General features: G+C 49.3%; 1 protein-coding gene across 1 annotated transcript in view; it reads left to right on the top strand.

Annotated features, from left to right (window-relative positions):
* The window catches only part of GALNS (galactosamine (N-acetyl)-6-sulfatase), a 46,289-nt gene extending 23,660 nt beyond the window's left edge, over positions 1–22,629 (top strand). Inside the window, exons 12-14 of the mRNA XM_086469108.1 lie at positions 8,080–8,201; positions 18,990–19,107; positions 22,488–22,629. Coding sequence (XP_086325234.1) covers positions 8,080–8,201; positions 18,990–19,107; positions 22,488–22,574 — 327 coding nt within the window. The 3' untranslated portion in view covers positions 22,575–22,629. The remainder of the gene's footprint in view (positions 1–8,079; positions 8,202–18,989; positions 19,108–22,487) is intronic.
* Positions 22,630–24,191: the final 1,562 nt, after the last annotated feature.

Raw genomic sequence — 24,191 nt, 5'->3', positions numbered from 1 at the left:
CTGGTGCCCTGAACTGTTTAAATGGAATGGGGATGGGTTAGTTGTGATTGGTTTTTTTTTTTCCTTGAAAGGGAAAAGGAAAGCCGTAGGAACCGCACAGTGGAAAGAACAGCAGTTGTTGGGAACAGTAGAGTACATGTGTTTAATCTATTATCAGCACTTTGCGGGCCCCTATCACACTGTAAGATGTTTTACACTTTATTTGCCAAATAGGCACAGCTTTTGTAATTTCCTGGCTGATCTTCTCACAATTGGATGTTGAGCACTATTATTTTTCTTCTTTTGTATCTTTCTTGCCTCAGACTTGGGTAGTAAACTCTGGGGCATTTCTTGAATGGCAGGTTCACACATGTGCCTTGCTGATTATACCTTTAGACATGAACTAAATGCGTTATGGCACAGCTCTCAGCGATTTTGACAGCAGGCTGGTATTGAGGAGGGATTGTTTGTATGATTTATTTTTTTTAATGTCTTTTTTATATTTATTTATTTAACTTATGGTGGGTCCTCAAGGCATCACAGGTGCAGAAGTAAGCGCTGATGACATTTGTGGATATAAAAGTGCATGGTTTCTTTCATTGACGTGTCCTGGGGGGGATAGAAGGAAACGTCAGCTCCGAGGGAGTCATTTACATTCGGGGCTGTAAATATGTGCGTTTGTCTTTTTAAGGCTGCCATGCTCCAGGAGTCAAAGTTTCTGTTTTACACCGAGTAAGAAGGAAAGGAAAGTTGGCTCCAGCCGTGCGTTGCGCGCTCTGTCTCGGTGCGAATTCTACACAGCTCAAATGAGAGAATGTATTTGTCCGGGTTAGTGTGGAAGTGGAACCCACATATCACACGTGGGGAGGGTTTTCCCTGTGTGAGAGAGACTGGGAGCTGGTATGTTCGGGTGCAGGGGTGCGTGCAGGGGCTCAGAGGCATGCTTTTCCCGTGTGCACGGCAGAACATGTCACACGTGAATAGTTGCTCTCCATTGTAATATAAGCACATACACACACTTACATACCTGGCTGGGACATAAATAACCATCAGTGTTGATCTAAACTTCTTTGTACACGTCTGAGTATGTGTGTAGCCATGATAATGGGGACCAGTTACTCATTTCAAAGGCTCTCCTGCTGTGAGCAGTGGCAGTTGTGCAATTAAGGATTATTTATTTCTTTCGAAGTCTTTGTTTAACTACTCTCTGATAAAAGTCAGCAATTACACTGTACATCAGAGGGATGATTAAAAATTCACTTGCTTTCCTGCAGCTTGTATCACATGTGGTTGATGTGGGTAAAATTGGAGCACATTAGTGGACAGACTAGCCATTAACAACATGCAGAGGAAGCTGAGGCTGAAATTTGTTCCAATTCTCCTCATGTCCTCAAGCCATTAATTACAAGCCTTGCAAGTTTATAAGTAGAAATAAATCAGAATGCAGAACAGTTCCGCAGGTCTGAGTCCTGTTTTAGGAGTTTGGTAGTCTCACCTTACGGTACAGTCGCCTCTTTCAGGGCCTGGTGTTCTCAGCTGTATTGATGTTGGACTGCAGTTAGACTGCCGGAACCAAAAAGGCCGATTTATTTGCGAATTTCGTGTGGAAAATGAAATAACATGCACATGCGTGGCATTATGAATTCCGCCTGTCAGCAGGTTTGCTGTTCGATAAGTTTGATTTGCGATCCCAGTAGAACTTCAGCTAATGAGGCCTCGTTAATTGTATGATCTTTAGCGTGGGTCCTCACCTTGTTGGGAATCCAATGCGACGGTTTATTAGACTTTCAAATGTGGAACTCTCTCTCTGTCTGAAGGTCCAAACTCGGGCCTGGAATCAACAAATGTGTCTGGTTGGCCTGTCATCCGTTCGAAAGAGGTCTGAAGTTGGGCACGTGCGTCAAAACAGCGGTCTGCAAATTTTTAGGAGGTTTGGTTTATGGGCAGTTGAGTATCTCGTTATTTGGACAGATGCATGGCGTGTTTTAGCCCAACCTCCTTTCATTCTCAGAATTCCCTTGTTAATTGACAGTATGAGAAATCATTGACACAGAAAACTTGCACTGGTTTTAATCCACGCTTTGTGCATTTTTGTTTGACTTTTAGATGAGATTAGACCGTTAAAGCAGCCAGGGCCACGTTTTCCTGTTGATATTGGAAAATGTGAAGTTGATGCGTGTCCTGGGTTTGTTCAGGACTACCACGGCTTTCAGGATGATCTAGAAAGAATGTGTGCAATTTTGGCCTCTTAACCTGGAAAGCTTTGTGTTTGAATGTGGTATCAGTTAGTTAAGTAATAAAGTATGTATATACAAATAAAAATGTACCAGAGAGAAGCAGCTTACAGAAAGCAAAGCCTAAGAAAGCATAACAGGGATGCGAATGCTTCTCTCCATATGGCACTTGGAATATTTACCCTGGAAAGATCCCATGCAAGCAGTACACAGGTTTACAGGCGTCTTAGACTCCCATGACATTAACGTGCCCTTACTGGTTTGCCTCTGCCTTATGGCCTGGGATTAAAATTTGTCATCTTTCACAAAGATGAAGTGCGCTGTTCTGTTCTTCCTATTTCTTGTTTGTTTATTTGGTTTTTAGCCCCCAAGCGATTTTTTTTTCTAGTCTGACTCCTCTCATAAACTCTTGTAGTCCTTCTCAGTGCTGGAGGATACCTTGATGCTGTCTTTTCTGCTGGCTTAACTCGATTACTTGGGTAACTTGCATTCCTGATAGCCTCCTGAAAGCATAAAGGGGAGGCTCGCTCAACAGAGCATTCCTGTGGAATGCGTAGGGTCTGTTTACCTGGCTGCCACCTCCTTTCGTATAGGTGGCTCATGTTTAGACAGTTTGACGTATCTGGCATTCAAGAGGTGATAGATGGGACAGAGGTAGATGAAAGGAAATTTTGCTTGAAAAATATGTCTGTGGTTTTAAATGGTAAAAGAGTTTTAAATAGTTTGGTAGAGGGAGAGGGATTTTCACCCTGAGTTCCTCTTGCTCTAGGACTGCTGGATGTCAGCACACGAGCTCTTCCAACGTCCTTGACCACCTTTCTCGTAGCAAAAATCAGCCGTGCTAAAAACAGCCACGTGTGTGCTGTGATGGAACAGAAGAACTAAGGGTAAACCTGGGGAGCTCCCTCTCTTGCGTGGCAGAAGGCACGCAGGACTTTTACTGGCAGGCTCCTGTAAAATGCTGATCACGTTGCTCTCGTCATCCAGCCTTTCAGCCCGTAAGTTGTGCTGGTTCGTTACCAAGTTTGGCCCGGATCGCAAAGCACGTGACAAATAATGCGTCGAACTTGGCTTTTTGTTGCTGCTGGTGCCACAGCCACGATGCTGGGTGCACAGCTTCCCGTTCCTGAAATACGAACGCTCAGGGTCTGCGTTGTTGTGAGTTATTTTGCCCGCTGAATTGAAGGGAGAGGTACATTTCAGCTTGCTTGTTTGGAAGGAGAGATCTGAAAGGGGGGAAAAAAATGGGTATTCTCTGTGGATTTATCTGAGTAGCCAGCACATCCCTCAGGAATTGCCTAATTTAATGCTGGGGCCAGGGGGGAGGCAGGAGTATGAGCTAGCAGGAGAAAGGAAATTTCTTTCTCTCTCCCTGCCACAGAGACTTTCCAGCAGAGAATAGTTCTTGTGCCCTCCAAGAGCAGCGAGGCAAGAAGGGGGGGAAAAAAAATTAAGGGGAAAATGTGGAAAACGCCCTTTGATTCGTTGGAGAGTGGCTGATAACATCAACCTTTCTGCTGTCAGCTTGGTGTCCTGTTAGTAGTCTTCAGTGGGTTTTCACCGGAGCTCCTGTGTCTTTAAATGATTGGGGTAGGTGCCTGCCAGGAGACCCTATTGTTTTAATGTAAAATGCCAAAGGGGTTATTCCTGCCGCAGTCGGTCTGATTGCCCTTCTCCTCAACGTGAAGGGATCGATAAAGCCTTTTCTGCAAGGGGGGATGTGAAGTCAAGTAGAACCTCACAAATAATGACATTTGATTGTGGTCCTCTGAGCATATGAGCTAGCCATTGATCGCTTCTGCTTGAGAGCCGCTGGAGACTTGCTGATCTGCCCATCTTCTGGGGTCTCTTCCAGACAGTTAACACATTAGAAGCAATTTTTGTTCAACAGGGTTGAAGCTTGGCAGTCGTACTTTCAGGTGTCTGGGCATTCAGAGCTCCAGTTTGGGAACCTTTTGCCTGGGAATCACCAGGAGAGCGAGAACGGCCACTTACCCGCGCGGTGGCGAACGGCGAGAAACAACGTCCCTGGCTTTAATTAACTGCTGCTCTTTTCTCCTCCCGATATTAATACCGTTTTGCTGCGCTGGGTTTTGTGTGGTGGATTGAGGAGACACGACCAGGAGACAGACCCCAGCTTTGCTGCGCCGCTATCAAGATCTGCGGCCGCTCGTCAAGTCGGAGGGATCTGGGCTAGCGCCAGGGCGACGAATTGCCAGAGGGCTTACGTTAACACAAGTGGTGATTCCATCGCTTGGCCGAGAGCCCAAACTGGCAACCGGCTGTATTTGTCTCATGTCTATATTGACATAGCATCTGTGGTCCATTTGCTCTGGAAATTAAAGCATAAGCTGTGCAACCAATGGCTGCTGGGTCTTACGGACGGAAAAACAATCCAGGTTACACGATGGCTGGGGAGAAGGGCAGAAGGACGTGCTCACTGAAGGGTTTACCTGATGTGCAGGAAATGTTTTGGGTTTTTTTTTTTTAAAAAAAAAAAAGGATTGCTGGAATTTCTCCGAGGGCAAACGGGTTTGCGCGGTGGTGCGAAGCGCTGTGCGTGTGCGGGAGGCGGGGTGCAGGAGCGGAGCTATTGCTGGTTGCCATCTGATGCTCTTTTCTGGGCTCCCTTAGGAGGCACGGAGCTGATCTTCTGGTTCGGCTTTCGCGCTTTTCTAATTGAGGAGAAAAGCTCCGAGAATTTCCTTAAGCGCAGGGAGCGACCTTTCTGCTTCGTTTGCTCGGTGTTACCTGTAAACATGCTGATTGCCTTGGGTCGCGTGCAGAGTGAAATATTAGGCACATGCTTTAGCTGGCTGTGGATGACCTGCATATTGTCATTAACAGTCTGACAAATAAATACCTTGAAGGAAATCAGAGCAGGCAATTTGGGTGTTGTTATCCTGGTGGATAGGGCGGCCATACCTACCTCTTTGCTCTTCTCCAACGTAACACAGCTTTATTTTGGGGTGAAGTTGCCATCCTGTTGGCATTGCCAGAGAGCTGAAGCTGGTCCCTCATCAGCATCAATGGGGAGAGCTCCTCTGCAGCCCAGGGAAGGACGTGGCTTTTGCTCCAGCTGAGAACCTGGCACGTCTGCATTTCTTGTTGGAGCCTGCAGTGTTCTTGGGGTCCGTGGGGCGCGTCGTCAAAGTTTTGTTTGATGAAAAGCGAGGAACGATCCAAACCAGTGACACGATTTAAAATTGTCATCTAGAAGAGAGTCCCCTTCCTCACCAGGCCTGTTGTCCTGCAGCCTGCTAGGGGCAGCAGAGCTGGAGGGCAGCTCCTTCTCTCCCATCCAAGACAGACAACGAGGAGTTTTGGCACGTCCCTCTGCCCCAGCTCCCGGTACCACACGTCAGCACGTTTGCACGCCTTCCAAGCAACCAGAGGCATTGTCCAGATGCTCCAGGGCGTGGATTGTCTCGCCTTTAAATGCTTCTCAAATCTCAAGCACATTTAATTTAAACTGGTTTTGCTCCAGAAGAGCAAAGCAATCCAGACTTGGGGGTCCCAGGCTTTCAGTTCACCGATACAGCTGATTTTTCCTCTTTCCATCCTGAGAACTGAAAATGCTTTGGCTTGCAAAACAGAGTGAGATGGAGTTGTTTATGATGAGTTAACTGGTCTTTTCTGTCAGAGGGATAGAAGACCAGGCTCCTCTAGCTGTGTCTGTAGTGTATTTGCTCTGATGCAGGACAACGCCTTGATCAGGGGTGCAAGGAGATAATTTTACCTCTTGTTTTTTGCTCATTTGTTGACGAGCAGGTAGAAAATATTTTAAGCTCTCTCTGTAGGCCGAATATTGGCAGTCACACAGTGCGTAAAAGATCATAATAGTCAATTTTATTTGTGGAGATAAAGTTGAAAGGCCCTGGAAATTTAAAGGGTGGTTTGAGCCGTATTTTAAGAGAGTTATTTATCAATGTTGTAAAAACGTTAGGCTTGGGTTTATTTTTCTTTCTTTGTTTTATTTTCTCCCCAGCAGACTACTTTTGAAGAGGGCATTGAGTGCTTAGATTTGAAAGACAGGTAGCTTTTGGCTAGAGGCATCAGGCAAGTTGTCACAGCCCTTTCTTTCCTGGGAGTCTTTGGGACGTAGCCGGGGCTGTGTTGTGGAGTCTCGGCTACAAGGGTTTTATAAGAAACCAAAGATTAAATGTAAACAGAGCAATGTATAAACAAATACCCAAGAGACTAAAATCTTCTTTCACACTAAAGCATTTGCAGCCGAAGAGCATTGTACCAATTAGCAAGCTCTTAATTAAATTGCTTGTTTGATTTGCATCCAAATTATAATTTGGATGTTATGTAGGCTTTGATACCTTTTCATTAACCGTTCCTTTTGAGGAAAAAAAAAAAGAAAAATCTATTTTTCAGTGTGTTTCAGAGGCCTGTGGCATCACAAGGTGGAAAGGTCAATCATTTTTGTATCCATTTAAAGTCCATTATTGGTAGGCCACTACAACCTATCAAGCAACTCTCTTATTTTTCCAGTCAGTGATTCAGGAATCTATAGCTGTGTGCAGATAAATGGGATTTCATGGGCTTCTAAACTTCTTGCTTTATTGAAAAGCAGAATATTAACTGCTCCACTGACCAGCTGTCCATTAAAAACACAGGATATTTTTAGAAAATTGTTTGCCAATCAAACCCTACCAACATCTACAGAGAGCCTTTTCAGTTTGTTTGTTTTATAAGCAAATGCTACAGCTGCTTTCCCACTTCCATTGAAATATTCCCATTTACCTTCTCTCCATGTCTCTGTCCGTGCCTCGGGGCGTTTTGAGGTATTGTAAGGAGCGCAGCGTGGTGGCTGGAATTGTAAAACTCCGCTTTAACAAGTCCATTTGGTGCTGGTCCTTGCTGGTCTGTGGGACCCCCTGCTTTATCTGCTGTTCAGTGAAATGAGGGCTGTGCGTTTTTTGCTCTTCCCAGGGTTTCAATGGGTTTTGTGAAAAACTCCCTGGCTTAGGGAGCTCGACACCTGGCTAAGAACCGGCTGGGCCTGGCAAGGTGCAGAGAGCTTGCTGCTCTGGGCTTGTGGGCAAGCGGCTCGCTGTGTCCCTCGGTGGCCAACAGGCACTTTAACCCGTTGCTGCTGGCACAGGGAGAGTCCCAGTACTCGTATCCACAGCCACTGCAGGGAAAATCCCAACTCCTGACCCCGTAGACTTGGATGTTGGTGATAGGAATGTCTCTAGACTTAGTACGGCTCTGTCAGCCCCACGGTCGTTTCCAGGTGAGCGCCTCAATACCAGCCTGCTATGACTCCGATCGATAAACGCACCCATTTCTTTAAAATTACCCAGATTTGCTTTGTTCTTCAGTGAAACGGATCCTTCAGGTCTGGTGTCAGGTGCTGGCAAGCTGGGTTTTCGGGGAGGCTAGCAGGTGCCCGCTGCCTCTCGGGGTGATGCCCCTTGCTTTGGCTGTTTGTCTCCCCTGGGACTGTTGCTTTTTCCATCAGAACTGCCGAGTGATCCCATCCTCCCTGTGTATTTTGAAGCCATGGAAACCAAAGAGAGAAAATACATTCCACGTGCAGCATTTTTAAGATTAAATGGTTTCACCTCTTTGTCTTTTGTCTTGCCATTTCATTTTAATGAATATTTTATAGAGATTACTTTTTTATAAGGCAAGAATGTAAGGCCTGCTTCAGCTTTTATGTCAGCCAACATTGCCACCTTGTTTTACCCCATCAAATCAAAATCCGCTCTGCAGACTGAAGCGGACTCCTGGTTTAAAATAATTCTGCCTTTTGCAGGTATATTGGAACAAGGTGCTGAAGAAAGCGGCATCAGCTCAAATTTTGCTCCCTCCCCTGCTTCACCCTTGATGAACTCTCTCCTCTTCACTGCAGGGCATTGATTTCTGTCCTGGGCAGAACGTCTCTGGAGTGACAACACACACGCAGGAGGAGCACACTACCCTGCCGCTGCTTTTCCACCTGGGCAGGGATCCCGGAGAGAAGTACCCGTTAAGGTGAGCCAGCTAACGAAGATGCAAACGCTCCCGGCGCTGTCAGCGTGTGCTTTATGTGATTCGTTTGCCTCCGTAGCTGTTTCTTGCAAGCTGCTTGAAAAACTGTCCCAGAAGGCCGTTACTGGTGAGGGTAGTGGAAAGAAAAGGAACAAAACCGGTTTCAGACGGTCAGGTTAGAGGGATGTGCGTGTGTCCGCGGCTCGACCCATCGGTGCGGTTGTTCTTCTTCTGTGTCCTACAGCCCCTGGTGGGGGAGGCAAAACTCACGCTTTTGGACAGGGCAGGACGGAGTGCAGGGCAGCTGCGGAATCGGCAGCGGTGCTGGGGAGCGCGTGCGTTGGAGCTGCGATTCTCTGGGTGTTTTGGGGCTGGGGAGGAAAGGGCCAGTGATCTTTGCGTGCTCTGTGTGCTGGAATCTGTGGGAGGGCAGCTGTGGTCACCTTCCGATCTCCTAGCCCCTGCTGAAGGAGCTTCTCCAGAGGGCCTTTAGCAAGAGGACTTTCTGCCCAATCCTCTTCCATCCTTGGGCTCTCCTGACTGTCTGAATCCATTTTCCTATAAGCCTGCTATTGTAATATTTATCTCCGGCGCGCACCGTGCCCTGAGAGATTTCTGTAAGGATTTATGCAATCATCAGCCAGCACAGCTCGCGTACAAACCTGCCACCTCCAAAAAAAAAAAGCTCCCAAGGTGTCCCCACCTCCCTCCCTCCTTCCTTCTGCTGATGAGTTCTACCCTGCAGCAAAACTAGCTGCGAGCAGGGGCATGCAGCCTCGTCCCTCGCTCGCGGCTCCCGCTCGGAGGGTGTGGGAATAAAGAAAGAGAAAACCAGCGCTGCTGTGGCTGCCTGCGCAGAAATGGGTTTGGGCAGCGGCTTTAACAGAGGGATGTTTTCTGAGCTGACAGGACTGCAATTACTCAGCTGTTTTAAATAATTGAGTGGCTGCACTCACTCCATTACTTTCAAAAGAACCGAGCCTGTGCTGTCCACTAAGTGTTTTCACTAGAGAGAGAAGGGGAGGAAAAATATTTTCACTTCTCTCTCACTTAACAGATGAGCACCCTAGAGGTGCGTCGTGCAGGGTATGAAGCTCTTCAGAAGCCCAGCACGTCGGCTCTCGCTTTCTCTCGCGTTTCGGCGCTAATAAATAAAGCAAATCCGCAGCTCTTGTGTTTTCAATTCAGCTCAGCGAAACTGCGCTGCTGGGCTGGGATTCCAGAGGAGGCTGTTTGGTTTTAACAACTGTTTTATTTTAGGAAGATGGGTGGATAGAAACGACCTCTTTTCCCAAAAATCAAACAAATGGGTAGCATTAAGTGAACTGTGGTTTCCCTACTGTTTGTGTTTCCTCTGAATTTGAGGGAGAGGAGCGCTTCCCAAAGAGGTGTTTGCAGGACACCTGCCTCCCTGTTGTTCAGGCGTTCCTCACCACCACGGATTGAGCACTGAAATAAATTCCAGTGTTACATCTGCAATCGTTTCTCATACGGTTCCATTGATTTTGGGGCATTCACAAGCTGTTGCTTTGATTGAATTTTATGGCAAGATTATGACATGATTATGGAAAGCTGTGATCTTGTTTAAGATGCAGACCCTAATGGAAAGCCTCTTTTTAGTAAATGAATCTTCCTTTCCGCAGCGTGTTCTGCTGCTATTGTCGCCTCTCTGGTCACAATGGAAAACTCATGGGAAGTGGGTCTCCTATATCGAATGTGGTAATTAAATTATCCTCATTTGTGGAGCTGTTACTGTTGTGTATTTTTATTTAGCTTAATTATCCCCCTTGGCAGACAGCCTGTTGGGAGTCCCGACACTAATGTTCCTCAGAAGGGAATCCAGCATTCCCCTCCAAGCGTGCATCTGTCTGTCTGGGCACGCTGGGTGTGCTCGTATCGCGTGTGCCTCAGCCCGAGGTCTGCGTGTGTTTGCAGTCCACGTCGGCCACGCTCCTCCGTTCACCCTCCTGCGGCCCTGGAGGGGTATCATGCGGCTCTTTCACCAGCTTGGCTCCTCTGGTGCCAAAGCATCGAGAGAAATTTGCGTTGCACCCCTGATTTATCGGTGTCTTTCCCTCTTTTATGTCATTTACTGTTACCACTTTGCTTTGTTAAATCTGCTCTGGATTTTATGGTTTGCTGCTGCTGCAAGGGAGCAGCGTGGCACACCGATGCCCTGTTCTCTCTGCCTGCTTTTGCTCGTTTTTTACTTCATTTATTCCTTATTTTAGTGCAGCCTTTTCTTCTCCCTAAGATGATTTTAATAATCTGTCATATCTCTTGGTTTGCATTAGTTTGGAGTGAGGTCACGTGCAAAAACACTGGGAAGAGGCTTCATTGCTGTGCCTGAAGGGCAAGATCCCACGTACCTCCAGAGAGATTTACTGCTTATATATTTGGGCTCCCTGGAGGATCCTAAGGGATCTCAGGGCATCCTAGAAATCAGTCAGCTCGGTCACCTGCGGCAACACTCTTGACTCGCAGGGTGCTTATGCTCAGGCCGTCTCATCTTTGGGTCACGACACTGCACACAAGGTCCTGCACGACGCTGAGGGACGCTTCCAAGGCTACGATTTGAGTTCCTCTCGTAACGTGGCCATCAGCCTTTTCGATCGCCGTTGGAGAAACCGGCTGCTAAAGGGACCACTGAAGATGTAAGTCCTTCAGGATCTGGAGACAGCACGTAAAGGTGTCAGTCCCCTGGGTTTCATGGTGAAGCAGGACAAGTCCTTCCTCTTCCTGACGGTTCACTGGATTTCCTGCAGTCTGCCTGGAAACAATACCAGCAGAAGCTTATCTCCCACAGGAGCACTTTTCATGCAGTGGAAAAACTGGTCAGGCAATTACAGGCAGGTCCTGTCGTCGTGTTGAGGACGCGTCTGGCGGTTTTGAGCCATATGGCACCCTGCACTTACCTTCCCCCTCCTGTAAGGCTGTGCATGCCCCCCTACCCACATCTGACTCGAGGAGCAGACCCTCCCAACAGGGCCGTGACCGTTTCCTCCTGCTGTTGCCCCTCTGGTTTCGGCTGGACCGCCTCCTGCTCCCCAGCTTCTGCTGAGGGACGCAGTTGTGTTTATCCCCTCGCTTTGAAAGATAATTCCCAGTCTGGACTGGAACTTCAGCCCAGCAATCCAACAGCTTCACAGACTTCACGTCGTTCGTCAGGACTCATAGCGGTGCCAATTATGAGTTGTGAGTTCTCCCGCTGCCTGAGCTTGCCCAGGGGATGACACATTTACATCATCCCGTCCACAGACTGGGTGGAGCAAGAGCCCAGTGCTGTAGTTGACCTTCAGGGCTGAAATGCTCAGCGCTGGTGTCGGATACGTCACTACCAAGCTCTTACCCCCTCTCTCCGGGAAAGAGGAGGACTCCCCTGAGAACTGCAGGGCTCTGGGGTGCCAGCATTGGGAGAAGCTTGGCACCATAGGACAAGCTCGGTATTTATGGGGCTGCAGGACGAGGTGGGGGATGAACACGCCTGCAGGTACTGACGAGGCAAAACAGGCATCTGGAGAGGTTCTTGTAGTAAGAAGACCTGCTGTACCGGGCTCAATATATTTCCAAGAAGTGTGGTTACTGGTAAATCATCTGCCTTTTGGTTGCCCAAAACGGTAATGTAACTGCACTTGGATAAGTGTTACCTTCTTATCTGGTCTTTGCGTCGTGAGAAGTGAACCGTTTGTGTCCTCTGTCGTCACGAGATTGACCAGATCTTGTAGGCTGTGGGACAGAAGATCTCTCTTCTATGATAGCTCTCAATTTTAAAATATTTATAAATAAGACGGTGTGTTGGGCAGCACACAAAGCAGAAGCATTTCTCTAAGCAGTATTTTGTTTCCTCCCTAGACACAATTACGAGGGGTTTTTGCTTTATATAAAACCCGTGGGGTGCCGTTGTTACCCAATTTATCAGAATGCGGAACTCAAAGATCTGATAGGCCTTGTTCTTTGCCGAATTCTGTTACGTTTGGGGTATTATGTGTCCGCCAAGTACCACACAGGGAACTTGTTTCCCCATTCGAATCGTATGTGACAAAGTCAGTAAAATGAGCTGTTGGGTACATCTTCACAGCGAGTTGTCAGTTTTATGACCCAAGTCACAGATTACTCTTCATACACACCTTTACTAAAATAAGTCATTGCCAGCCAGGAAGAACACGAGTAATAATACACAGCAAAAGCTGGCACAGCTTAAAATCCAGTTAACAAAAATACCTAATGCAGACTGAAGCAGAGTGTTTTGAGTCAGACTCCAAAGCTGCAAAAAGAATTTCTAACAGAAACCTCTGAAATTCTGTCAGTTTGAGCCAGAGGGGCAAAGGCTGACTAACAAGCAAGTACAGCGTGCTCACGCCTTGGTGCTGCTCCAGGTTAGCAGCAACTTCTGCTTTGAGCAATTAACCTCTGCTCAAAACTGAGCTTACTCCGTTTTGAATGTCAGAATACCTGTGTTTTACCCAGGGCAATGGATTTTACTATTATGGCAAAAATGGAAGCGATAAGGCTTGGTTGATGAACGTAATGATTTTAGAACACATTAATTAACGAGAGAGCTCACAAGTGCCTATTTCGAGCAGATGGAAAATCCAGGAAATCATCAGAGAGGTAATTGCACTGGTTATGGAGCCAGAAAAGAAGGGAAGAAGCTCCTGAAGGGAAGCTAGAGGGGAAAGGATCTGATAGAAAAGTTGCCGGTCTCACCTTACTGATCAGGGCAGAAACCTCGCGGTGGGGAAAAAAGCGAAGGTGCAAAATGGGGGCAAAAAATGGGTATGACAAAGAGCCAGGATCTTGCCCAGGAGAAATGCTGACTCCTCGTCTTCTTGAAAAAGAAGGGGAATGGTACCAACCGCATTGCAGGGGCGAGTTAGCTGCTGCCACAGGAGAGGTGGCACTGAGGAGCACTGGAACTGTGGAAACCGCGGGGAGCTGTGGATAGAGAGCCTCAGCGAGGCCAGTGAGAGACGTGGAGCATCAGCCATGCAGGGGCTGGGCACAGAGAAGCGGTCAGAAGTGTGAGAGCCGGGACACAGCCAGCTCTGGAGGGAAGAGGGCTGCGTCAAAATACATCCGCAGAGGACAGTCACTCGCCTGGCGACTAAGAATGGAGGCAACTATCTCGATCGATAGCGGCTCCTTGCCCGGGGATCAGCACTGCGTGGTGGCACACACTGCCTGAACAACCTGTAGCTCGTGCTGGGCCGGGGCAGACCCAACAGCCTGCTGGTGTTTTGATGAGTGACTGTTCAGACTTGAGTGATGCCGTATAAAACGGGAGTATTGCAGTAAAAAGCCAGATGAACCGGTTTAAACAATGCAAAACGCCGTTTGAAACGGACGCCGTCTTCTTTCAGAGGCAGGTCCAGGCAGTCCTCCAGCCTCCAGAAAGTGGCCTGAAGAGCATATTGCTTAAATTATGATTAGGAAATACCGCTGAAGCGACTGGCGGGAGGATGAGGTGGATAGTCGTTATTTTCTGTCGCCTGTTTGCACAGAGACTAAGGCTTTACTGAGTCCCGCTCTCTTTATCCCCTCTGCCGTGCGCTGTGGCCTCCCCCAGTGAAATCCAGCAGAAAGGCAGGATTCTCGAAGCTGGGGAGTTGCAGCTTCCATGAAAAGACGTGGCCAGGTAGAGGATCGGCACGATCCCATCTCCTTGCTGCAAGGAAGGCTGCGGGCATGGTTAGAGACTCCACAGAGGGGAGAGGCGTCATCCATACTCCAGGTCGTCCTGTGGCTAACTGGCCACGTGCCCCGCACGGGGGTATTTGCATCTGGGGCCCGCGGATGCTGCTGGACCAGAGAGGTGAACTGGGGTACGGGGCCACGCTTCAGCCTTCCCTTTGATTCCCTGTCTGTTTTCCTTCACCCCAGCGAGTCTCTGTGGTAATTGCACGTCGCCGCGTTTCAGCAGCAGAGCCCCAAACCTGTTGTCTGCCTTATGTATTGTGCAGACTTTAAATTGCAAATAAACTCGATAATGGAAGAGAGGAACTGAGGAAGACTGAATAATGGGACAAGATCAAGACTTGGATACTACAGCGCTGAGCAGCCTCAAAGCACTGATAACAGATAAAATCAAATTACCTGAATCTGGGTGCATTTCACAATTAAAAATAATGTTTTTAATTAAAATAATTCCAGTGGAGAAGGAAGTAAAATGTACAAGTCATTAGCCGAGTTTTATGCTCTTCCCATAACTTCACGTGCATCTGGTAAAACATGCTATAAATCCGAACGCTGCCGTCAAGAGCCCGCTGTCAGGTTTCCGTGAGGCACGCTCTGCGATACCCGTTTTGTTACGGTCCTCTCGGTAAGAACACGGTCCTGTCGCTCCCCGGATACACACACTGCGCTGTGCCCACCTATGAATCATCAGCACGAGGTGTAAAATGTCAGGATCTGGATTTAAAAAGATGCTGAAAATGCTCTTTAATAGATGACCCTCTGATCTGTTGGAGGGTGTGTGTATGACGGCAGAGAATCGCCCTCTCCGTGCACCTCGGGGTGCTGGCAGACCTGACGGTGAAGGACCGACGCCTGCAAGACTAAACCGGAGCTCTGACGTGCTCCGGTTTAGCGCGAGACAAACCCTCCTTCTGCCAAACCTGCATTTCAGCGCAGGGCACGGCGGGGTTAACAGCAGAGCAGGTTACGCCGGAGCTGTTTGGCAGGGAGGAGATGGGAACAGCTTGCCAAGGCACAATTACACGAAATGAAGGAAGCACAGGCCACACCTGTGCCTGGGACCCCACGCTCCCGATCCAGCCCTGATTGGATCTCCAGAGACTTCCCGGAGGTAAAGTGTCAATTAGTGTAATGACCCTGGACTTTGTCCACTCCGTTCGCTCGTTCTGAGCGCGGAATAATTTGGTGTACGCTGGGGGATCTCTTTGAGCGAACTCCTCGCAGCACCACCTGCTCACCCTCTCATTCTTCCAGTGCTATTCCCAGCTCTCTTTCCGCAGGATTGTTGAACTAGAATACGAAATGCAGCATGCCCCGGAGGCAGCGAGCTCTGGATCTTCAGGCAGGCAATAATGCCCCAACACCTGTACAGAGAGCATCATCTTTGTTCGGAACAGAGCGTAGCAAACCCTGCCCTTGCAGCCCAGTCCTGCGCAGGCAGGCAGGGAAATGATGGGACTCCGGGTAAGAGGGAGCGGTTCCCAGCTCCGTTAACAGCTCAGACTGATTACCGTGAAGTAATTATCCCCGTCTTACACGCAGATTAAAGGCACTCTTCTCCTGCAGATTTTTTTTCTCGAAAGGCACTTCTTGGTAGGGCTGGGGATAGTTTGAACCCAACCCCGCCCGTGTGCAGTCAGTAAATAGTATTCTTTACGAATCCCTGCGTGGATATTGGATCTTGGTGCACGTGGTGGAGCTAAACAGGTCTGTCCGAGCAAAACCTGAGCTCATCCGAGTGAGGAATGGGGCCAAGGCAGGAAAACCAACCCCCCCGCCCCACACCAGCACGGCTTTGTCTCAGTGACCCCGGCTTCGTGCGACTGCCAGCCCCGGGGCTGGTGCCACCCGGCAGGCGTCGCAGTCCCCGGCTGCGCGTGGAGGCGTGACACGTGTCCGGGTGAGGAAGATAGTTCGTGTGTTTCGTGGAGGCACCTGGAGACGATCTGTGATGGTCTTCCAGCGCTGACTGACACCGTGCAGCGCTCGGGGTCTGTCACTGTCCCGTGCTTGAACACAAGGAAGACAGCTGCAATCGGATATGGTTTAAGCCAGTGTCAACAGGTTTAGCCAGCTTAAGAGCACGTTAAGCCCTACTGAGACAAGGTTTATAGGTTAGCGGTGCGATGGGAGCATAATCTATACGTGTTCCTTAGCTTTAGCCAGCTTTGTGCTTGTGTGAGGAGCGCCAGCCTTTTGTATCTGCCGAGCCGCCTCTACCGTGCTTTGGGGAAGTCATTCAGCCTGTGCTAAATGCTGAAATAATCCAAAAGTGTAGGCGCTGCAGGGGAGAACAGTTCAGAAACACCAGGAGCTGAGGTTAGGCCGAGATTTCCTGTCGCTGCTGAGCTAGCTGAAAAAGCCTGGCGTGTCCTGAACATGGGAATTAAAGCAAGAAGATGATTTAAATGACTCGAGCCTACTTTGTTATACTGCAACATCCACGTGTCTCAGGTTGCTAATGAGCGACAATGCCATGGATATACGCAGTAGTTAAGATTATAGCAAAAAAAAAAGATTGATTTTTTTTTTTTTCACTGCAACAGGACTGGCATATTTGGAGCAAAAAGCAGCAGTCGTGACAACATATTGTTTATCTTTCATCCAGAGCACAGCTGTGTTTTCCACGGGTCTGTCCAGATTATAGCTAATTTGGAATCCTGTGTATGAAAAGCCATTTCGGTGGATGAAATTGGGCTATCTCTTTAGCACTTAAATATTTGCAAAGATGCTGTGGAGCTTAATTAGTTCGCAGCAACATTTTATCTTGCGGGTCCACTTCCAAAAGAAGATCTTAAATGCTGGAGAGATGACACAAGTGTGTGACAGAAATAAACACGGTGGTTACGAGAGCGGCAGCAGGAGGCATTAAATGAGTTGATATCTATCTGTTAGACTCTAGCAATTGATTAAAATATGTATTAATTCATATTAATCCTTCAGACGAGGATCTTAATAAAGCATGATTAGCTCGGGTTTGGAGGAGCTTTCAAACCCTGGCACAATAGGTGCATTAGAAAGCCAACCCACGGAAATACCCGTGTCTCCCTGAGCTGCGTTTCATCTCCGTTTCCATCACTGGAGTACGTGGGCTTTGAAATGTGTCTGGCTGCCCCGTTTCATCCAGTCTCCAGCTCAGATCTCCCAACACGCTGCCTGCATCCCTGGCGCTCGCCTGCGGTCGCAGCCAGGCTCCCTCGGTGTGTTTGTCTCCGCGGCCTTTTCTCTCGGTGTGCAGGCTCTCCCGTGTCCGCTGCCCTCTGCGTGCCGACACGGGCGAGCTTGAAACCCCCCGCTGCCTCTTGTAAAAATCTGGTTGGAGGGGTTTTTTTTTTCAAGCAGGCTGCCGGGCTGGCAATCCCGAGCGCTTGAAATGCAGCCAGGGGGCTCCCAGATAAAACCCCGCCGAACCGCAAGGCCACCGGGATGCAAGAGCGGCCGAGCCAAGCGCTGGCTGCCTTCAGTGTCCTCAGCCAGGTGGGAGTCAGGGATGGTCTTTGGCAGCTCCCAAGCTTCTGCCTGTCCCTCTGCTTTCAGCGCTTTTCGGGGCAGAGCAGGAGGAAGAGCTGAGGTGGGATGCGCAGGGAGAGGAGCAGGAAAATTTGGGAGCTTTGCGAGAATAATCTGAATTTCAGGGTGATCCGTACGGATCACGCAGGCGGTCCCGGTGATAGCCTCTCCACCAGGATACAGCTAGCTGGGTGTGAGAGCCACAGATTAGTTTGCTCAATCTTGTCATTTCAAATTCCCGTCCGGTTCTCTATCAGCAAAGCTCAGGCCCATCCCCGCAATCAGCTTCTCTCTGGATGGTTGCCGAGATGTGATATTTATAGGGTTTACTGGAAACTGTTGGCACATTACTGGGCTTCGAAATGTGATTGTTTTTCAAAGAAGGAAATTAGCTGGAGTGTGGGGCTGGTGGCCAGCTTGGACTGTAAGCAAAGGGAGCCTGAGGTCAGGACCAAGCTGCATTGTTTCTTTTATCTTCAGAAGCAATTTGCCGCTCTCTGTTTTTCAAGCGACTCTTAACGTGGTGGACAAAATGAGATCATTGGGTAGTAATGCTCCATTTTAGAAATACTTGAAGTATTAGCGAAGTACACCCTGAACCACTTAAACAAGTACCTACTGGAGTAACCGGGCGGATAAAAATCTGGTAATTTATAAGCCTGGATGAGGGCTTGGAGCATGACAGATGGGTCCCAGCTTGGAATAATAAAGCTGTAATGGAAGAATGTAGATGGGGCAGAACCCCGGGGTGGATGTTGCGAAATGGAGGAGGTATTCTTGTCTTGGACAAGTCACTTCTATTCTTCTTCTCCATCTTCCTGTTTGCATAACATTAGCTCGTCTTGCTTGGTGATTGTGAAGTCTTACTCGCCAACGGTTGTGTTTGAAACCCTTCGCTTGAGAACGCTCTTGAAAAACAGAGTGTCAACGTTACCTTTCATTCCCTGCAACAAATGCCTCCGCGTGACGCCCGTGTTACAGAAAAGCACTCGGAAGAGGGGAGGAGAGCTGGGTCACCTCTTGGGTGACACGCTGGCGGGATCGCCTCGGCAAACTTGTTTGCGCACTAACACGTCCGGCCAGGTGTTTGTCCCGTGTCTAGGAAGTCACCCTCGATAGGTGGTGAGCTCAAGGCCGACCCCAGAAGCACCCTTCTCTGTACGTGCCTCCTTTTCCCCTTGGGAATCCACACGAGCCTGCAGCGTATCTGCCCGACTACGAAGCGACCCATTTAGGGGCCGCGGGGACTCGCGGTTTTGAAAGCCGAAGCCCCGTGCCGAGAGGTGAGCTGCCGGGAGCCACGTGCTGCTTTGCTGGCGAGGGCAAGCCCTCTGCCGTCCTTGCTGCCCGAAGCAGAGCGTCTCAGAGCCGCAGCCTCCAGGCCCAGCCAGGCTGGACTCTGTCAGCCCAGATGGTTCATTCCCCTACGGACCTGCGGGCAGTTAGTGTCAGCCGCGTGTTTCCGTGCTCTTCTCCTTTGCTGCGGCCCAGAAAAAAGTCTTCTGAGCCGGCTTAGCGATGCAGACGCTGCAGGGATGCTGTGTATGAAGCCCCACTAATGACATCCGTGGTTTTTTCACCTTCTAGCTTTGCCAGCGATGAATACCAAAGGGCTATGGAGCAGCTATCGGTCGTCGTCCAGCAGCACCAAGTGACCCTGGTGCCAGGGGAGCCGCAGCTGAACGTGTGCGACAAGGCCGTCATGGTGAGCGGTTAAAGCGTCGATGCATTTGGGAACCCTTAGCTTAAAATCTGCTTTGTAAAGGCTTCAAAATGCCACCCGGTGCTGGGGAGGGATGGAGGAGAGATGCACGTTCGAAGGGCTGTCTGGCTGTCCCCCAGAGGAGAGGGCTGCTCGCTACCTGTGGAGCGCAGCAGCCTGGGGAGGCTCGTGCATAGGGAGTGGGGTTAGGTCTGCCAACTCTGTGGCTTCCTTCCCCAGAGGTACGGCACTATCTCCAGCTGCAGATCCTTCTCCTTTCTAATCCCCGTCTGCCAATCTCTAAAGTCCTCCGTGTTTCGAGTGGTGAGACTGGGACAGCAGCTCTTTTTCAGTGATGTTTGTGAGTACCTTTGGTCTTGCTCAGTCTCCTCCAATTCCACCCATGCCTGACTTTTCCAGAGTCTTTATGGCTTGAAACGTGACAAACACCCTCAATTCTGTTTTCTGTTTCAAATTGCGCGTTGGAAAGTTACAGTTTGGCTTTCCTGTCGAATGCTGCTTGGCTTGTCGAGAAACTGGATGGTTTCTCGAGAAACTGGATGGTTTGTCAAGGAAGTCAAGTTGTCAGATGACAAGAGTGTGTGTAGTCCGAGGGGATGTGCCTGTAGACTGACACAAAATAGTAACAGGCAAAACCTTTCTGACGCCGAAATAATCTTCTGAAACAAACAGTCGGTACCTGCTGCTTAGAGTCTATCTCCAGCCAGCCAGAAAAGTGCAAAGTGTGGAGCTGTGTCTCCTTAGTAAGAAGGCAAAGATCTTTTTTAGCTTTGCCACATCTTTTTATTATTGGATGCTAAGTAGGAAAAAGATTTGAAGGACCATTGTTTCTGTGTTGTTTTCTTTCATTATTCAACTTTTCCCTTAATAAACACTGTTCTGTGCTCCTCTGGGACCTTTTGGGTTCAGGCACTCTTCCCCAGTGCCTGGCTGCTGCCAGAGACCTTCACTGGAAAGGCATTTCTTCTGTGCTACTTCCAGCTCCAAAGCTGGTTGATGAATTGTAGGCACACTCGGCTGCTCTGCGGCGGCTCTGGCGCAGGGTGTTTAGGTGCTGTGAAAACATCTGGTGTCCCTGTTTGTCAACAAACAGCGGCTTTGGGTTGTGTAATGGAAAAAAAAAGGGCTGGACTGGAGGTCCCGTGCTTCGTCCCGTACCCCAGCCCTCTCTTTGAGGCCCTTGAGAGTCAGTCTTCTCCCCGAGCAGGCCTTGTTCTAGCTCAGCCGGGTCGAAGTTTGGCAGAGCATGGGCTGCCGCTTCTGCTTTCGCTACGGCAATGTCCAGGGCTTGGCCAAGCCGACCGATGCCTGCCTGGTCTGTAAGCCGAGGCAGCTGATGACTGCTCCGGTGCTCGGCCAAGCTCAAACCAGATCATTCAGGCCATCTGCTGAGGGAGAAGGCCCTCCCCCGTGGGCTGGGGGTTATTCTGATCCCAGGAGAAATGGTCAAATCCCAGCAGGAAACACTACGAGTTTTCTGTTTTATGTGAACTCCTAACAGGCTAATTACGTGGCCACAAAACTAAAATAAACGGGCACCAAATGATTGCTTTTTGGGACCAGAAATGAAGATAACCAAGTCTTCTTGGATTGCTGGGCCCTAAATCTGTCTTTGGGGGATGCTGGGAGATAAATATCACCTATTCATACCATGCCCAACACTGCCTTCTAAATTCTGTCACCCACTTATTTGATAAGGGCATTTAATGTCCTTTCTGGGACAGAGGAGAAGAATTGTCTTTACTTATCCATGAGCAAAGCAGATGGATCGTTTTGTAGCTGCTGCAGTCTTGGGATTGATGTCAGCGCAGCGGCGTCAGCCCTCCTGAGCAGGGGAAGTGTTTGCTGGCCCATCTGTGGCGCATCCCACCAGCAGTGCAGATGAAGCTCCCACGGAGCCGGTTCTGCCCTGTTTTCCTCCTGTGGAAGTGAAGGAGAAATCGCTCCCTGCAGCGGAGCCGTGCTGGCTTGACTGTGTGTTTGACTTGCAGCACACATGGTGTCCCCAGGGCTCTCAGCACGGATCCAGGAAAGCCGACTTGGACTGCGAGACCGAAGCAGAAACGATTTGGGGTGGGGTTTTTGGGTTTTGGTTTTTTTTTTTCAAAAGAACGAACGTTTCAATTGTTTCTTTGGGTCTCTGTTGCTTCTACAGAGTGGTCGGGCATCTGAAATGTCCAGCTGTGGTTGTGCGTTTTTAAAATTGAGAAACGGATTTAGAAAACAGCGTTAATTGTCGTTCCTCAACCGTCTGGAGCCGGTCGTGCAGTGAGGTGCCTTCCACCGGAGCTCCCCTCCGTGGTCTGCTCCTTCTGCGGAGATAGCTGGTGTCTCACTGCCATCTGTTGTCCGCTGTAGGGAATAGACTCCTGCTCCCGGCACCTTTTTCTGGGGTGCAGCTTTTCTTTTCCTCCGTAGGAATTTAATTCCAAGAAAACATAAATCACTTGCAGGATAAAAATAAGTAAAATGAAAGGCAGGGCTGAACTGACCTTCAATAGGTGAAAGCAGGAATTTCCCATGGATGGATAGACCTTGAGAGAGGGAGGGACAGAGAACGAAGGCAAAAGATTTCTGAAGGCAGACTGGGAATTGTAACCTGCCGTTCACATTACCACAGCCCCAAATTTTAGCTGGCAGACCCCTCATGAAGTTGAAAAAGGGGTTGTGCAAATCCCTTCTGTCGTTAATCCCTTTGGAACCCGGGGTTTGCCGTGGGTTTCCTTGCTGATGTTGTTCCTCTGATGTACACGTGCTGGAGAAACGTAGTTCAAGAAACACGGAAACGAGGGAGGCAAATAGTTTTGGTCTGCTTGTGCTGGAGTAGTTGTCTCATAAATGCCTCCTACTCCATCTGTTCATGAATTCATCCATCAAAAAGCTCATTAAAATACCGGCACTCTTATCTCTCTCACACCCTTGGCCTTCTGTTGCTTTTTGCTTGTTTCCTCAAGAAAGTGCATGGATACCTTAGTGCTAAGAATGAGAACCCTTTTCTGGATCCCAGGAAAACTGGGGGTTTCACCTCATGGGCTGCGTGCTCCGTGCTGCTACAGGAAAGAGAGGGAGGTCACCAGAGTCCCAGCAGGCTGCATTTGTACAGGGGAGACCACCGTATCCCAGAAGGGGGGATCATCTGCTGCAGAAGGATTTGTAGGCTTTCCTAAAGCTGTTTGTGAGCAGTATTTGGAGTTGGGAAGTCGAGGAGCCCGGGAGCATCAGCTGCCAGACGAGTTTCGTTTTTCCAGCAGGACATAAGAGCGTCTTTGTGAGAAGCAAAAAAGGGCTGGTTGGGGCACAGGGCTTAGCAGATCCTTGGTATGAATCATCGTTCTGTGTATTTTGTTGTTTGTTTTTAACAGAATTGGTCTCCTCCGGGCTGTGAGAAGCTAGGGAAGTGCCTGCAACCACCCGAGTCTGATCCTAAGAAGTGCTTTTGGCCTCACTGATCTTCTCTGCAGCCCTCGAGAGCTACGCAGAGCAGCTCTAACCAGCCGGACATACAGTTTACAAGGCATGTCTTCTCATGTTGGCACTCCTGTTTACACAGGAAGGGTGGGATGTATGTATGAAATCACCATTTGCTCTTCCAAAAGGGACAGTGTTTATATTGCTAGTGCTCAGGGTTTAGCCTGGACTCCTCTCTTGTTTCAGTTGTTTCCGTAAATGGTAACCTTGCAGTGAAGGCTGCTTCGACCCTAAAAGCTCTCTGGACAACCACAACTCTGCCAGCACCTCAGAAATGCCGTGGATGCACCTTTCCTCTTGCTTCTTCCACCCCACCTGCCTGTCTCAAACCGCTGCTCGTTCGGATGCCCCGACCGCAGCCGTGAGGGACTGTCCAGGAAGCTTAGCGCCGCCAGAAAACCCTGCCCAACCTGCCCGTGTTTTGTTTGCCTCTGACTTGTTGCTTTAACATTCGATTTCCATTGTGAACTCTTTGGACCCCAACTTGTTTTTCCTTTCTTTCTAAACTTGCGAGTGCTGGGGCCAGCCCAGACCGCTGCTGTGCCTCGCTGGGTGCAAACAAGCAACAGAGGGGTTGGCTCCAGAGAGAACGCCCTGCCTTCCCCCCACCTGTAGCTGCAAACGTTCCCTAGGTCGTGGCATAAAGAAGTTTGAAGACAGTGTTCGTGTCAGCGTTGCCTTATTGAGGGTGTGCAGGATGTTCTTGGGGAGCTGAGGGCCCGTTGTTCATGTAAAGGGTTTTCTGCGTCTCCAAAAACCTGGGTCCAAATATGGTTTGAGTCACGCTTCTCATCTCATGATGTGGGCCCAGCCAACTGCAGGCTCAGAAATGCCCGTTTACATCAGATGTTAACTCTTGACCCTGTTTCCAGCGTACGCTCTCTGAGGAATTCTCCTTGTGCAAACTTTCCACAGCCGGGGTGTAGCACTTCTCTAAACAGAGTTCACGGGAAAGGCCGATCCTTCGCACCGTTTCGCACTGCGAGTTTCTCATCTGCTTTTGAGCCTCTTTCACACCCTTTGCTTTTGCTGATAAACATGTCTCGAACAAAATCGAGCGAGGTTCCTCTGGGGCTTCAGGGGAGCAGCTAGGAGCAGCCCTGGGCGTGCTGTTTGCGCCACCGACAGCTCCGCTTCCATCCCTCCGGCCTTTGGTACCGTACACGTGTCCTCGCCACGCGGCGTTGCGCTGCCTGGGGAGAAATCGGGGTGCTCCGTACCTGCCAACAGCCCTACCTCCTTCCCAGGCAAAGCCTGGAGCTGGCTTGAGGTGGGTTGAGAGCTCTGCTGCTGTGGTAACCGCTGTGCTACTGCCTGCTACGGGCTTCTGAGCTGCTTGTTCTCACCCTCCCTGTAATCCCGAACGCTCTCATTCTCCCCGTTCCCATGGTTTATGCTACCTGTAATCCCCTCCGCAGTAATTCCCGCTGTATATCTGATGAAGCTGGATAATCCTATAAGATTGTAATAAGAACAGCCCTTGAGTCAGCTCTTAACTGTTCCACCTACCAGAAATCACAGCCAACACATCAGGCAGAGCCTCTGAAACTCACTGCTTGTGCCTCTGCAAGCGGCGTTCGTCTATGGTCCAGCTGTCC

The sequence above is a fragment of the Leptosomus discolor genome, chromosome 8 (assembly GCF_034619465.1).
Source record: "Leptosomus discolor isolate bLepDis1 chromosome 8, bLepDis1.hap2, whole genome shotgun sequence".
Lineage (NCBI taxonomy): Eukaryota > Metazoa > Chordata > Aves > Leptosomiformes > Leptosomidae > Leptosomus > Leptosomus discolor.
Note: the sequence above shows the minus strand (reverse complement) of the source record. Positions and strands in the feature narration are given on the sequence as shown.